This window comes from Simochromis diagramma, unplaced genomic scaffold (assembly GCF_900408965.1).
Source record: "Simochromis diagramma unplaced genomic scaffold, fSimDia1.1 OVJJ01000344.1, whole genome shotgun sequence".
Lineage (NCBI taxonomy): Eukaryota > Metazoa > Chordata > Actinopteri > Cichliformes > Cichlidae > Simochromis > Simochromis diagramma.
In genome coordinates, this window is record NW_024387375.1 from 4558529 (window position 1) to 4574364 (window position 15836).

The 15836-nt window shown below is 43.2% G+C and overlaps 1 protein-coding gene across 3 annotated transcripts; it reads right to left on the minus strand.

The window, feature by feature from the left end:
* Positions 1–807: 807 nt before the first annotated feature.
* Positions 808–15836, minus strand: relb (v-rel avian reticuloendotheliosis viral oncogene homolog B). 3 transcript variants are annotated; one of them, XM_040009292.1, is made up of 11 exons: positions 13989–15836; positions 13821–13892; positions 12893–13062; positions 9134–9409; positions 8200–8366; positions 8010–8101; positions 7755–7886; positions 7523–7627; positions 5933–6148; positions 4865–4936; positions 808–3293 (listed from the first exon to the last, which is right to left on the minus strand). In XM_040009292.1, exons 1-11 carry the CDS (start codon positions 14020–14022, stop codon positions 2869–2871), a joined length of 1761 nt encoding a protein of 586 aa, XP_039865226.1. In that variant the 5' UTR covers positions 14023–15836; the 3' UTR covers positions 808–2868. The 3 variants fall into 3 exon arrangements, with proteins under 3 accessions (XP_039865226.1, XP_039865224.1, XP_039865227.1); XM_040009290.1 differs by having other exon boundaries at positions 13821–13895; XM_040009293.1 differs by lacking the exons at positions 12893–13062; positions 13821–13892; positions 13989–15836 and adding an exon at positions 11228–12468.

Sequence of the window (15836 nt, forward strand, 5' to 3'; positions counted from 1 at the left end):
CATTTTTCGGTGTATTAACCGTGTTTTATGACGTGGTAAGGTCAAGATTATTGTTATTATGTCCCAAAATGTAAAGCCTTAGTTCTCTGGCATACTTATGCTCCACATTTTTATTCTTGGACTCTACCTGAGTTTGTTTGCATGACAGCTCAAAATCAATAATTCCTTATTTATCGTATACTGGATCTTTGTGAAGCCCCTCGGCCTCTGTGACCATGTTAAGTATATCTCCGCTCACTGTCATCACGCAGCAGATGTATTAATAATAAAATGAGTAAGGTTAACATCCCTGTGTGTCTCAATCGCCAAGTTTCCCCAAAAGCAACGGAGTTACAAAAGACTGGGTGTTTCACCAGAGTCCACAAAAACTAAAGAGGAAAGCACAAATAGGGCATGTTCCCAGACTGGATTACTGTGAGAAGTGATAGTCATGTTTTAGGCAGAAAAGAAAGAAAAAAAACAACAACAACTACTATTGTTTCTTTTGAGAGGCTGTGACTAAAGCGACCTCAAGGTGTCTCACAGCCATAAACAATAGGGTGATTATATCCTCTGGGCTTCTGTCTAATGGGTTGGACAAACAAGTACTTCAAGGTTCTCTTGAGGCATTGAAGATATTTAAAACTACGACGTGACAAGCCGAAAAGCATCTCGGAGATGTCGAAGCTGCCAAGAATCATTGTTTTTATAAGTGAGAGAGCAGCTCAGGAATGTGTGTGGGCGGCAGCTGAATCCCCTTTAACACACTCTAATCTTTTATTTCTGCCTCTCACTCTGCCTCAACAGGAAGTAATGACACAACAAAAGTTACACACAGACATTTTATTTTTCTCCGACTACTGCACTACACTGTGGGCAGACATGTGATAAGGTGCGATTGGAAATTTGAATGCTTAGCACAAGAGCGAAACTGACAAACAAAAGGAACTGACACAAAGAAAGCCAGAAATAGGAAAAGGGCTGTTTTCTATTACATTTATGTTGATTAAATATTAAACAAGCCAGCGGCTGTGGCAGCCAACAGAGAGCAATAACAGACAGGGACAAAGAAGAATTGATCCCAAACTACTGTACTTGAGACTTTTGGTGATTAAAAAAAAACAAAAAAAAACCAAACCCTTTTATGCTGCCGGCAGCTTCAGCTAAGCAAACAAAACAAATGTCGCACAAACATTTAATACCATTTTAGTCTCACCTTGCAATTAAAACAGACTGCAATTATGGAAGTTTACAGCTTTTGTGGAGAAGTTTGAGTTCTCCTTTTAAACTCCACACTGAATGTAGGCTTTAAATTAATGCTTGCAGCACTTATGGAAAATAAGGAATGCTAACTTGCTCCCGAAGACTTGGCCAGCAAGGCTTTGGGAGCAAAAGAAGAAAAGAAAAAAAAAGAAAAAAGGTACGGGGTTAAATACAGGGCAACAAAGTGCAAAGCAGCAGCAGGAAAGAAGGCGCTCTGCTCCATAATGGTTTTGCAGTCTAGCAGAGCAAGCGCAGCAGATAACTCACTACAGGAAGATTGTTCACAAGTGGATACAAGCACCAAAAATGCCACGTATATTCTTCTATGATTCAAAAAGCCGAAGCGTTTGTTATTTTTATATTCACTAGTTTCTCATTTACATTTGACAGCATTTCAAGTTGATAATGACAGACGACATAATATAGGGGACTGGTGGTGGGAGGTCCCTGTGTGCTAATGAGAAGTGAACGAACTGAAAAAGCTGAACAAACAGCTGGCTGATCAGGCCCAATATTATGACCACCTGCCTAGTGCTGTGTTGGTTCCCCTTTTGCTGCCAAAATAGCCCTGACCCATCGAGGCGCAGACCTCCAGCAGGTCCCACATATCCTCGATTAGACTGAGATCTGGGAAATCTGGAGGCCAAGTCAATGGCTTAAAATGTTCCTGAACCTTTTTTTACTTGTGGCAAGGTGTATTATCCTGCTGAAAGAGGCCACAGCATCACCATTGTTCCTTCCTTGGACCACTTTTAATAGAATCTGACGTCTGTGTGTGTGGCTTACAGTGGAAAAACTGCTTTGAGTGCCAGCTCAAACAGAAAACACTCAGATGGAAAAAAAAACCCAAAACTGATTGTAAGTTGTCACAGAAGATCAGACACTGATGATCACTGGTGTGAAACTTAACTAAGTGTTCAGTACTGACTAACTTGTTGTGTTTAGACATGAGTAAGCCAATAAAACAAACAGCTTAGCAGCGCAGTTGTGCGTGGGTCTCCGGCGATTCTAAAGTGGTGTGACGGTAAATGGCGAGCCCCACCTCTCACCCATTGTCTGGGATGAACTGGATACGTGTGCCAGCATGAGAGCACTGAGCCAAGGATAAAGGAGCTCTGAACCAGTGCCATCAAAGGGGTTAAAGTGGAATCTCTCGGCCTGCAGAGCTATGCGCAGCCTTAACTGTCATCAGACCATCAGAGCAGCATGTAACGTGTTATTTTGCTTAAGTAGGAGTTATACCTTTGACTTAAAGTCAAATCCATTAAAAATCAAGAGAAAACCTCTGAAATGTATTAAATGAATGATATTCTGTGATGAAAGTTCAAGTGGCTGATGGGATTTTTCAAACTTGACTCCAGAGAGACAAGCATATGCATTTTGGCACTTGTATCCACTTTTGAAGGATGGTTTCAGTTTTCTGCTGCGCTAATCAGTACCAGTCTCATACTAAAAACAAAGCAGGCGATAGCTTGTTAGCTTAGCACAAGTTCTAGAAACAAGGGGAAGCGGTAAACTAGCTTAATGTGCTCACATGGCAGTGACATAAAACTGTCAGCAAGGAAGTGACCAAAATGTTAAAAGATGACAGAAACAGAAACAGCTGTAAACGGTGCTACACGATCCTCAAAGTTCCTCTTCCGTTTTCACCTGAACCGTGCTATCCTGCGGCTCCAACTGCGGGTTCTGGCTCTCGCTGACGAGCATGTTGAATTGCAAGTCACTGTAATGGGAAAAGTCCTGCAGGAAGCCGGAGTTCTGGTTGAAGTTCATATCCACATTAGCAAAGGCGGAGGCAGTGATGTCCAAGTTGCCAGGCACGAGTGAGGAGAAGTTTGGGTTATTGAAGACCTCCCAAAATTCAGGCATGTCTACCAACTGGTTGTAAAGGGCCGCCTCGTCTGTGTTTGAATCGATTGGATTGCAGTAACGCGGTTCCGCCGCAGCGGGTATGCCGGGCAGGACAGGGTGCGACCGCTCTTGTGACGACATCATGTTTTGGGCCTCTGGGAGGAACTGGATGACCTGATCTGACGCAGGTGCGCTCTTGGCTGAAACAGATTACGTTACAGAGAAAACAAAGCTGTTAGAAACATGATGAATGGTCAGTTATTAGACGGAGGACTTTGTACCTGGATTGTGACATGTGATTCTCGACCTTTTTTAAAAAGCACACACACACAGCTGCCAGTCTTGAAAAAGGTCTTCACTGAGATTACGGGAGGAGAAGTGCAGAGCCAGCTGTGTGATCATTTTGAAAGGTGTTTGTCTCATTGTTAATCTGTAGTACTTTATGCCACAAGGACTGTTTTGCCTTGTTTATATCAGTCAGACCAGGCTATGAAATGGAAATAACTGTGTGAAAAACCTCCAAAACAACCCCACAGCTGAGTCGACATCAACCAAAAATAGCCTTCATGAAGGTGGAACTTGCTGCTCTTTAGTTTTAACCTTTTGTACAGTTTACCCTGTTGCTTTTAACCCCTTTGTGCTTTTATTACACACCATCTTTATCTTGTTTGGTGTATCTATATATGTATAACACAAAACTCTAGTCTATCTTCATGTGATAATCAGTCATAGAAATGACATGTCACATAAGGGGTATTTGTGGCTGACCACTTCCTCTTTTGTCATGTCTGTGTATTCCAGTGGTCGATTTTGGCATTTTTGGCAAATGTCATGTTAGCATGTGATCTGTTCTTCATCATGCAGTGATGAGTAGACAGAAAATGATTAAGTGTGATTTTTTGAAGGGCATTGTGATTTGTCCCAATTACAGAAGCTGCCATGTGTCTAATAGTGCATCTTCACAGCAGACATGTTGACTCTTAGTAGGTGTGGTTAATGGCACAAACACCAACTCAACTGTTCCACTGAGGTTTCTGTAATTTACCCAAGTGAGCGTGACCAAGACGCCCTTTTTTCACAGGAAAATAAATGAATGGCTCACTTGCACCTCGTTTCCACCAATGCAGTGCTGGTGTGGAGCTGGTGTGGGGGGCTTTCTGAGGAAAAAAAGCTTTGAGACCCAAACGCTACTAGCAGGTGTTGGAGTAATTTCCATGCAAAAAAAAAAAAAAAAAAAAAAAAGCATCTGCTAGTCATGGGTGAAATTCCTGCACACTTAATTTTGTTTCAGTTTTGGTGTCAGCAATTCTGTGGCACCAACCTGGGCCACAATGCCACCGGCCCTTTTTCAGGGGAAATATGTGGAGCAGGTTCTAGATTATGGACTGGTCCTGCATCAGTGGAAAAGGGGCTTTGCGGTTCTTGAAGTCAGGCAGATAGACTACAGTTTAAACCTGGATTTTGAGAAGACTGGCTATCATTTAACAAGCAGTTTGAACATGATTGTGAATCGCTTTAATCTGGACTGAGTGTCAAGTTAAAATAAAAATAATTGTATTCACTTAAAGGCACTTTATGCTTTTTGCATGATGAAATCCAAAAAGTTTAGATTTAAAATGTTGGTTTGCTGTGCTTTTCCTGTTGTATTAAGTCACAATATTTTGAGTGAGAATATGTAAACACTGAGCCAGAGAGGTGGCACACCCCAGTCAAACAGTTCACATGCTGAATTGTAAAAACACAAAGATCAAACTGACAGTCTGAACCTCACCTGTCACACAGGGCTTCTCCTTGAGGTTCACCTCTGACTTTAGCCTTGTCTTCCGCTTCACCTCGTACGGGTCTGAAATGAGAAATGAAACGCTGTCAGTGTTTAGCAATAATCTGCTGCATCTGTTTTTTTAATTTGTGAGCACTATGACTGGTAAAGAGGAGAGAGAACTGGCTGACATGATGGAGAGAAAGAAGGTGGCTGTATTGCGTGTGCAGGAGACCACGTGGAAAGGCCAGGAGCGCTGGAGGTGGATTCAAAATGTTCTATTGTGGTGTACATAGTGCTGTGGATGCGCAGAGAGTGTCAGACAGGATCATGGGTGTGACGGTGGAAATCAGAGGGGTGGTTTTCATTGTTATCTGTGCGTATGCCCCACAGGTTGGATGTCATTTAGAAAAGAGAGGGGAGTTCTGGAGCAAGTGGCAGAGAGTGTCCCCTAGGGGGGAAAGAGTAGGACAGACTTCAATGGACATGTAGATGAAGGGAAGAGAGGTGATGAGGAGGTGTTGAGTAGGAATGGTATCAAGGAATGCCGAAGGAAAGATGGTGGTGGCCGGTGACGTAATGGTGGAATGAGGACGTACAGGAAAGTATTCAAAGAGGCTTACAGTGAGTTGTATGTGAGGCTGGACACTAAGAAAGGAGATAAAGGTTTGTTTTGATTGGTTAAACAGAGTGATCGAGCTGGAAAGGATTTGCAGCAGGATGGAAATGTACTAATGAGTACGGAGAGTGTGCAGAGAAGGTGGAAGAAGTACTTTGAGAGAAAAAAAAAGACAGAGGACAGTTAATGAACATGAAAGTGCAGTGAGGAGGAAGTGAGGACAGCTATGAAGAGGAGGAAGAACAGAAAGTTGGCTGGTCCTGATGACATAAGTGTGGAAGTGTAGAGATGTATAGGAGAGAGGGACAGTGGACTTTTTGACCAGAAGAAGGAGGGAGACCGGCGGAAAAGTGAATCTACAGGGAGTAGAGATAGTGGAGGCTCGTGGATGTAGTGAAGGAGGACATGCAGAGGGTTGGTGTGGCAGAAGAGGATGTTAGGGAAGTCCAGTACTGACTGACCTGGATTGCGAGGCAGGTACTTGAATGTAACGGGCTCGCTCTCCATCTGGTCTGAGATGCGACGCAGGGCCAGGTTGACTTCCACTTCCTCTGTGATGTCTTGGTCCTCGTAGGGCGGAGTCTTAAACACGATGGCGATCTGTCGGTGCACGTCTGTCTGGGCAAACTCCCCGTTCGCCTTCCACGACTCTCGCCTGAAGATGATCTCGATGTCGTCTGAGGACCAAACACGCAAAGCTCTTTATTATTCAAGAAACATTAGAACATGTTTGTGTTCTCATTCATCCAGGTCATGGGAGTCTTTAACAAGAAGCTTCTTCACTTCTGGGAGTCCCAGGTTTTATTACATTAGGGACCCCGTAATGGTCAGCACCTAGGCTCATGGGACATTTGACTCCAAGGCCACCCTCCTGTTCGCCTTAAGAAGCGAAGAAGCCTCTTAATTAAGAATTGATGAGAAAATGTTTCAAAAAGGATCCAAAATACAAAGAAGATTAAAAATAAAACCTTTTTTTTAGAGGAATCAAAACTTTTAATACTTTTATTCAAAATAATTAGGTCACAACGGTTTTCTTCTTTAGGGCGCGTTACCACCTGGAAACCACCTACAAGTCCTCTTTCATCACATCCACACACCTCCTCTTTGTGCTTTCTTCTTCTCTGACAGAATCTTTCTACCTGCAAGTCTTCACTGCACATGTCCAAACAAACTCAGTCTCATCTTTCTTACTTTGTCCCAGAACCGTCCAACCTGAGCGGTCGCTGTGATGAGCTCCAAACATCTCAGCATGTCAAACTCAGCTTCTTCCAGGTCTTTTCATACGTTTCATGCAATGTAACTGATCTCTCAGCTGCCTTCTTAACTTTTACTTTCATGTTGATATCCTTCTGTCACAACCCAGTACCCTTTTCTTCACCTCTTTTTCACACCCCAGTTGTTCTGGATGGTTGACCCCAAGTATTTAAACTCAACCACCTTCACCTCCTCCATCATCCTCACCTCACCAAAACACATTTTCTACCTTGCTCCTTCTCACCTTCACTCCTTTTCTCTACACAGGAAACCCCCACAGCTCCCTGTGTAGACAGACACATCATACGCAAACATAATATTCCACAGAGTCAGACCTCATCTGCCAGCTTGAGAAGCTCTCAAAAGCAGCTTCTCAAATTCACTTTTAACCAGTCTGTCGCTCCTACCACACACTATTGTCTCAGTGCACCCATGCATATCCTGCATCGCTCTCACACTTCTCTCTAACACTCCTGACTTCCTCATGCAGCACCGCACCACCTTCCTGGGCACCCTGTCACATGCTTTCTCTTAGTCAAGAAAAACACAATGTGACTCTTGACCTTTATCACGCTTCTTTTCACTACTTTAAGTTACAAAAATGTGGGTGTGTGTGGGTTGTTTTTTTTAATAACACAAACACAAAAATCTCATTTAAAAGTTAACTAAAGCTCCAAAGCCCTACACGTAAACTTAGATTGTAATCAGGCTCGTTGTCGCGTTTCTGAATAGTGGAAACTGGACTTGTTTTATGTAATCTACTCCTGGAACCTAACTTCAAAAAACTTTCCTGTTACCTTTCTGCACTTTGTCACACAACATGTAGACCTCCGTCTTGCCAGTGCAGGGACCTTCATACAGGTTCAAATGGGTGATCTTCAGCTGTGATGTAGTTGTTGCTTCTGGAATTAAAAAAAAAAAAACATGCATGACAAAGCGTGAGAATAGGGAAGTACGCTGCCTTATTTTTGGCGCGCTTGGTTGACTGCGGTCAAGGCTTTTCGGTGTGTTTGTCTGGTTATGTCTTACTCTTGTCATAAATGGGCTTCGACACCACCGGGCTGAGATGGTCTTTCCTGCCGTCCTGCCACTCGAGCTCGCACTGAAAGCACAGACGCACTGAATTCATGTCCATGTCTTCAATGCCCTTCGAATGCCCGGCTGAGGGGAGAACAGAGACAAAATGGGTCAGTGAGGACAGAAAAAAAAACTGCCTTTATATATGTGAATGAAGAATAACGTGGAGATTAAGGTGCGGTGTATTGGCATACGTCTCCCACTCACTCTGAAATGGGTCGATATTTAGACTTCTTCGCTTCTGAAGTGAAATGTCCAGCTCTTTCCGCCTCACACACTGAATACCAAGGTTAGCGAAGCTGGGTGTAAAAACAAGGGGAACTGTTCAAATAAAATGTAAAGACACACCACGAAATTTAAAGTATCAAAATGGCAGGGATCGAAGGCGAATGCTCACCTGTGACGTCGGTTGTTGCGAGGGTTGAATGTGACAAAACAGATCCCTGTACCATTTGGACAGTCTTTACCCACGAGGCAGTGGGGGTGAGGCCGGTGTGGGAGGTCTTTGGTCACCAAAGAAACTGTGACGTTGACCTTCTTTAAGCCGTCGATGGAACCCTGAATCTGAAAGAAAGAAAAGAACAAGATTTATAGCAAAAATCCAGAATAAGTTCAGAGCTGTGATGCCTATTAATGTGATTTTCTTGATAGAAAACACAGAAAAAGTTGTCTAAAGTTCCTAATTTTTTCCCTGACCAACAGACCAAAGCTGTTGTAATATGCCAAACTAAAGCAGATAACCCTGACATCTGAGAAACTTGGCTTGAAAAGAGTTGAAATAAAAGCCGATTAACCTTCTCTATCTGTTGCTCCAGGATTTTTTGTCTCTTTCCCCCTCAGACATTTTTCAGGGGCAGACTTTAAACAATAGTTAGAAGGTCATTACAGATTTCCTGATGTATTGCAATAAAAAAATAAATAAAAGCAAAACTAAGTCCTCTCAGGTACCAGTTTCATCCAAAAATAATGACAGGTTAACACCATTGTTCACCGCTATTAATATCCATTATGCAACTGGACATTTCCTTGACTAAACTTTATATAACCTGGTAACCACCAAGTCGATGTGTGAATGATCGTGGCGTGTAGATGTGTGTGGGAGTGTTTGTTAGTAAGCAGCTGGGGGATATACCTCCTTGTATCTCACTGCACTCGAGCTGGGATTTGTGGGGACTTTCTAATTGATTCAGACAAACCACATTTTTTTCAGTCTCCACCCATTTCAGACAGGAGGGGTCAAGTGAACAGAGTAAACAGGATCAGCTGTGGTTAAAAGAGCCTAACTGCCTCTGAGGTCGTGTAAACTCCCCTTCTGAAACAAAAACTCCTACCTCTATCGTAGGCAGGGTCTTTTCAGTGTGGGTGCTGGATGCACCCAGGATGCTGCCCGCCGAGCGTCCTTCACATTCATAGCGAAACCTCATGCCTCTGTCTTTGGGCTCCTCCACTATTGCGAGCTTGGGCTTGTCCAGAACACGCTCCAGAATGTCCGTGTCCCCTCGGTTCTGAGAGGACGGGATGCCGGAGTTCTTCGAGCTCAGCAAACACGAGGACCCTCGCCCAGAGGAAGGATGAGTCGATGCCATATCCATGACAGGGAGGACTGGCTGATGGGGGGGACAAGAGAAAGCAATTAATAAAAAATTGACTTAAACATATTTACCTTCCACTAGAAACTTCTGGCAGAAATGAAAAGATGCAGACAACATGCAACAACCAACCAAGCCTCACGACTGTCCCTAAAGGCTGGTGATGCACATCAGATGAGTCTTTTATAACCTGATCTAATGAGTAAAGATAATTTCTGTACTCGAAAGACTTCAAAGCAAATCCACAAAGTATCTGAAAGAAGAAACAATAGTTGTTGTTTTTTTTAATTTTCCCCTCACTGGTTTGTGTTTATTTTATGTTTTAACCATTTCTTTATCATGTTTGTGATCTCGATGCTTTTTATTTCTGCTCTGGTCTTACCTCATGCCCCCACAGTTTTTTTCCCTATTCCCTCTGTTTTAGCAGGAAATTTAAAAGTCAGATGGCTCGATTTCATATTTCTCATGAAAACTTAATTTACACTCAGAGGTTTTCTTGCTTTGGATGTACAAATGCAGTGAGTCAGTTTGCTGACAGCATGAAACATCTCTCCGGTTGAACTATGCCTTTAGATTTCCGATCATCAACTATCGACCTTTCTCAACACTCTTCCAAGAAGAAAAACTGAACTTCTGCATTAAAATAAAAGTACTGGCAACTGCCAGTGCTACCCCTCAGACTCCCAGCAGACGCACCTGTGGTATCAATTACAAAATCCTACGTCATCTTGTCCTCAAGTTATCGCATTCACAAACTTAGGTGCCCACGTCACCGGCCTCGGTGAGGTGACGACAATACATGATCAGCCTTTTACGGCTGAGGAGTAAAAACCTGACCTGACAGTCACATTTCATTCACTCGATGTGTAAAGGAGATGAAGTCACCAAGTCAAATACGCAGGCATTCGCAACCAGTTACAACCTATAAGAATATCTACAGTTTCGAAGCACTGACTCACTTTCAAAGCACAACTTCATAAAATCCTTTTAATAAAATGTTTCCCTTCCGAACGTCTAGGTTATTTAATTTAAAAACAAGTGTGATGTTTCAGTATTTCACCATTAAAAAAAATACAATGAGAGAAAAGTGTCAAAAATGGCAACAAATGCAATTTAATATCTCAGAATATTTCTAAATGATTACTTTGCATCTTTTTGTAGCAGCTCAGCTCCCATTTTGGGAACCCCCATGTTAAACTAAGTCACTCTATATAAAGCAGCTGAAAGTAGCTCCACTTTGACAAGCTAAAATACTACAATGGTACTTTTTACACACCAGTGTGTCTGTATTAACAGTCTAATGATGTTACACGGTTTTGCGGTTTTACTGCTGAAAGAGCTTTTTTTTCCCGCCTCGACATCTTCATAGTTTTAATGAAGAAAAACAACCTCATGTCTCTTAGGCAGTGATGACACTACAGATGAAGCATGCAGTGAAAGAACTGACTCATGGCGTGTGTTTCTTTTTGTTTTCTCTCCATACATGTGCTTTCTATCAGTGAGCAGAGTTAACCTCGTGCTCTGCGACTCCTCCTCTTGCATATGATGTCTTATTTTTTCCGTTACACCGCAGACCACCGAGCTTTTTCCGCTCCCACTCAAGACTTTGTATCTCTTTTTTGTCTTTGCTGCTTTTAGTTTCTCTCTTTCTCTGCAGTGCCATCCTCGCTCATTTGTTTCTGCTCATCGAGGCGCCTGATTGCTTTCTCTTACATCACCGTGAACCCCAAGTTATCACAAATCAAGTTTCACCCGACTCACTGCAGTCTATCTGCTGTAGCTAATCAAAAAAAAACAAAAAAACAAAACAGAAGATAAGAATGATAATGATCAAACCTGCAGGTAAGAAAAGTAGTAAAGAAGTCGCCTCCTTTGTCAGACGTGTTGCTGTGAATCATTAAACCATCGCTGCAGAGATGTGGGTGATACCTCTGCATGAGATCATGTTTCATAATATCCTGTCGAGCCCCAGACGTCTTTGGTCAAAGTGTTTGTATGCACCCCTGCAATCGTGTTAGCCCCCTCCCCAAAAGAAGAAAAGAAAAAAAAAAGGACTGGACCTTTCAACAAAAGCCTGCTACACCGAGCCAGCAAACGGAAATAGGAAGTCAGCTCAGCCTTACGCCCTTCAGCCAATCACAGCACTGACACGGGGGTGAAAAATGCAACCTTACGTCTCCGGTGGGTTTGGCTTGTAAACAGAAAGGATGGCAAACTGAAAGCAGGAGTCAGATTACAGCTCTTCCAAAATGTCCTCTCCACTCCCCAAGCCCACCTCCTCTATAACAACAACAACAAAAAAAAAAGCACAAAGAGGTGTGCCACGCTCCCTCACAAGCTGCAAAACCTCTTCAAACCCAGCAACATAACCTGTGCAGCTCATTCACTAAGAGAAGGCTGAACTTCTCTTCTACCGCCCTTCATTATTACCCATCTGTGCGGTCACTACAGTGCCTCTCTTATCAGATTACAGTCTTTCTGAGCTCCCGCTGCCTGTAAACCACGTGCTTTCTGGTAGAAGCCTGACCTGCCGAGTTGCCTAACGGCTGCTCTGTGCCACACAGCAAAAAAGCCAACCGTCTGCAGGCTGCACATGAATCATGCAGCACTTCATACCACCGACATTCTATCCTCACAACAGCCTCATTATGAGAGCTGCAGCCACCGCCGAGGAGGAGGAACAGACGCTTCCTCTGAACGTGTTTTATATCAACCGCCTTTCAATAATAGCACAAAAACAATATGGGAAATAAAACTACTGTTGCTAATAATAAACCGAGGGAAGAGCATAACAACCTGCCCATCTGTGTGACTGCTTTGCATAAACAAATGATAAGAAAACCTCAAAAAAACCCAAAACAATCAGAGAAGCCAAAAGCAGATTTTAACAGTTTCTTCTCATAAATAAAATGTTTTAAGTTTTAGCTGAATCCATTAACTGTTTTAATGTTTATGTTGCCCAGCTAAGATAAGAAAAGGCTAAAAATAAGAATGCCATCATTATTGTTATCATTGTTTATTAGTCATAACCTTTCTCCAGACAGCTTAGACTCCAGTTTCCTACCTGTTATACAGTCATAGCAGCCAAACTGATTGAATATTTACAAAATAGGCGCATGTACTGACATTTATTTCTCTGGCTTTTATATAAATTAAGTATCGGGTATACTAATTAAGACTTTATCTAGTTAAATAGAACCTGGATCGAAGTAATGAGCACAAATGTTGCCAAGAAAAAAAATTGTAAAAAAAAAAAAAACTGTAAAAAATTATGCCCCTATTCACCCCAGGCTGGCAGCTTTCACAGCCCACAGCTGATACAAACACCTCTCTGCTTGGCACCCTTGGGTGTTGCCAGCAGTCTTTCTGGGTAACGTATGAAACTGTGAAATGAGCTGGAAACCAGAAAAATCAACACCCTGCATGACACCACCTAAAAACAAAAACAAACAAACAAACAAACAAACAAACAACAAAACAACAACAACAAAACAAACAAACCTTAGACGAGGTGCCTCTTGCAACCAGCACCGGCTTGGATGTCTGCGTTGGTTTGTGGATGGGGGTTGGTGTCGAACAGGGGAGGCCAGCAGGTGGAGGAGGTGGTCCAGGTAGTCCAGATAGGGAGGGTGCTACCTGCTCACTTTCTGTGATATATTCTTGAATCAGGTCTGTGTGAATGAATACAAACTGATGGTGAATCCAAAGTGAAAGTGCAAATGTGGTAAAAATCTGACACCGCTTTAGGGCAGCAGCTATGCTGTTTCTTTATGTTTTTGGTTTTGAAAGCAGAAACACTTCCATTAACATCTTTCAAACCTAATAGTATATTACTGCAATCTATTTTAAGACGTGGCAACGTGTCACAAGACACAGTGTGTCAGAATTTGAGTGGTTACCACCTCACATGAACCGTTTCCTCTGTTTTGTTTTTGTCACTGGTGCATGAATCTGTTGCACGTTGTTTCAGCACTGCACCAATAAAAAAAAAAAAAAAACAAGCCTGGTGCCATGTAGCCAGCCTCAGTTTAACCAGTGAAAGTGAATCTAGAGCAGTGGTTACCTGCAGGTAAATATACCTTTTGGGGACCAGTGGTTGTGGTCTGTCATGTCTGACACTTTGTCAGAAATCATGAAACATTAAACAAAGCAAGCATCTGCAGCACAGTTTTCAAAGTTAGATAAGAGAAATCAGCTGTTGTGACTTTTTTCACGTTTAATTTAATGTCCCAAATGTTGAGTTCTCCTTCTCCGACATCGGAAATAAGACAACCTAAGATTAAACAAGCAGGAACTCTGATGATGGTTCACGCCTCCTGCCAGAGGTCATCTCAGGTCACCGTAATGCCTCCCCGCTTCCGGCAGATGCACGCAGAGCCAAAACAAAACAAAACAAAACATAACAAAACAAAAAAGACCCACCACTCACCGAAATCTATAGAGTTGAGGCTCGAACAATTGTCGTCCTGCGGGTCAATCCCGGGAAGGGGTGTTGTCTCCTCTGCTGTGAAAAATCACATGCCTCAGGATGATGTCAGCGCTTTTACGCACAAACACACGCAAAGACTCAACAGGTTTACAAAAGACAACCACCCACCAGAGGTACCGTTGACCATGTCCATGTCTATCATGGCATGCGTCCAGTCTTTAAGACCACTTTGAGGACCTTAAACTCCACCGTCGTGTCCTTGAATTCTTCCTTGAGAACTCTCCAAACCGGATGACTCTGGGTTTTTTCCGTCTCGGCCCAAACCTTCGTCCTAAACTCTGAAACAGCTCCTTAAACCACCAGTTAGACTGCACAGCGGCTCAGAGTGTCTGTCTGATCCCGGGGAGAAGTGTCAAACCGTCCCGAAGCCATGCGTGGAACTAAGTGTGCTCCGCTTTTGTGTTTCCGGCAGGCTTCGCGATTGGCTGCTGGACGCGTGGAAATCCCCCTCCGCGCGTAACGTCACCTCACAGACGGGAAACCCCCCCGCGACAGCACTAACCAAACTTTTAATCAAACGGCGCTTTATTGATTTGCATAATGCATCATAGTGAGGCCAGAAAAGGCATTTTACCATTAAAAGCCGATTTCCCCCCTCATTATGTATGTAAATTGACCGCACGTATCGGCGGCTCGTCTTGTTTTCATATCGGCTTCAGCGCATATGCAAATCGGTTTTTAACTATTCAAATTAGCCTCTATCCCAGAGCTAATGCACCTATTTTTAGCACAAAGAAGTCAAAAAGCCAGCTCTTTCTCAGCCACACGCCCTCTGATGCATTTCTCCTGGTTACATCATGTCTTTATCACGCTTCTCCCGGTTCCTCCAATCAGGGAGAAGTGGGAATTTCATAAGCGCAAAGTAAAAGTTACAATTTCAAAAAAACAAAAACAAAAAAACCCTCCCATTAGAAACGGCGCCTCTTCTCCTCTCAACTTAAAAACTCTGACAAACTGCTGAAAAGTTACGAGGCGCAGCAGCGACACCTGCTGGTCGCCCAGAAGACAGACGATTTAAAGGAAATGGAAATCGAAAGCGGGGCGTTTAGGGGAAGCAGTGACTCAGCAGGGAGAAGATTAAAAAACAAAAATAAAGCAAGCCAGCTGCAGGCATGACCCACACGCTTCAGCCTGAGCTCTGCAACGAGAGGATAAGCTGCGAGTCCTCATATTTTGAAGGCAAAATATGCTGGGGGTTTTTTTTTTAACTGTTTTTAGCTAAAACTTTATAGGCACACAGCATTTCCTGGAGGTCACATGTCTTTACTTGAGTCAAAAGTAGACCATCAGTGTTTCATGACACCAAGCATCACCTACACCTGTCACCGGTGTGCTGCTAACATAACAGTGTTTCCACTTGCCTCAACTATCAGTGCAATGGGGAAACAGCGCCCTCCCCCCTGGTTTGGCACAATGACTGTAAAGAAGAAAAAATTCTTTTATACAGTTGTGTTGTGGCCGTTTATTTGAGGCTGGCTGCAGTAATCACTCCCAGTCTGTTAAAGCTATACGAGAGGTGAGTTGTATCTAGAGTAGTTATGTTTTATCGATACATAAAACTTGTTTTATCAACTGACGAACACAGTGTATGAAGTACTTAGTGGTCAGGTGTCTGACACCAGTTTGTGTACTCTTCATTTGTTTAACACTGTATAATACATATGTTTTTTGGGACTGGTTTGCCAGAGGTGGCCCACACATGGGCACAGCACAAGGCCAGTTGCATACACACTGGTTGTCCTGTGCTGGCCCATGTGTGGATTACCTCTGGCAAACCTTATCTGGGCCACCAAAGGGCCGTCATTCTTTGCGGTATGTGGGCCATCTGTAGGTGGTGTGCAGCCATGGGCCAGTTGTAGACACACTGCTGGCCCTGGGCTGGCCCAGAACAGTTTCAGCTCTGGCCCCAGATGTCAGCCTAATGTGTAACTTAATCAAGCCATGCAATAACAACAT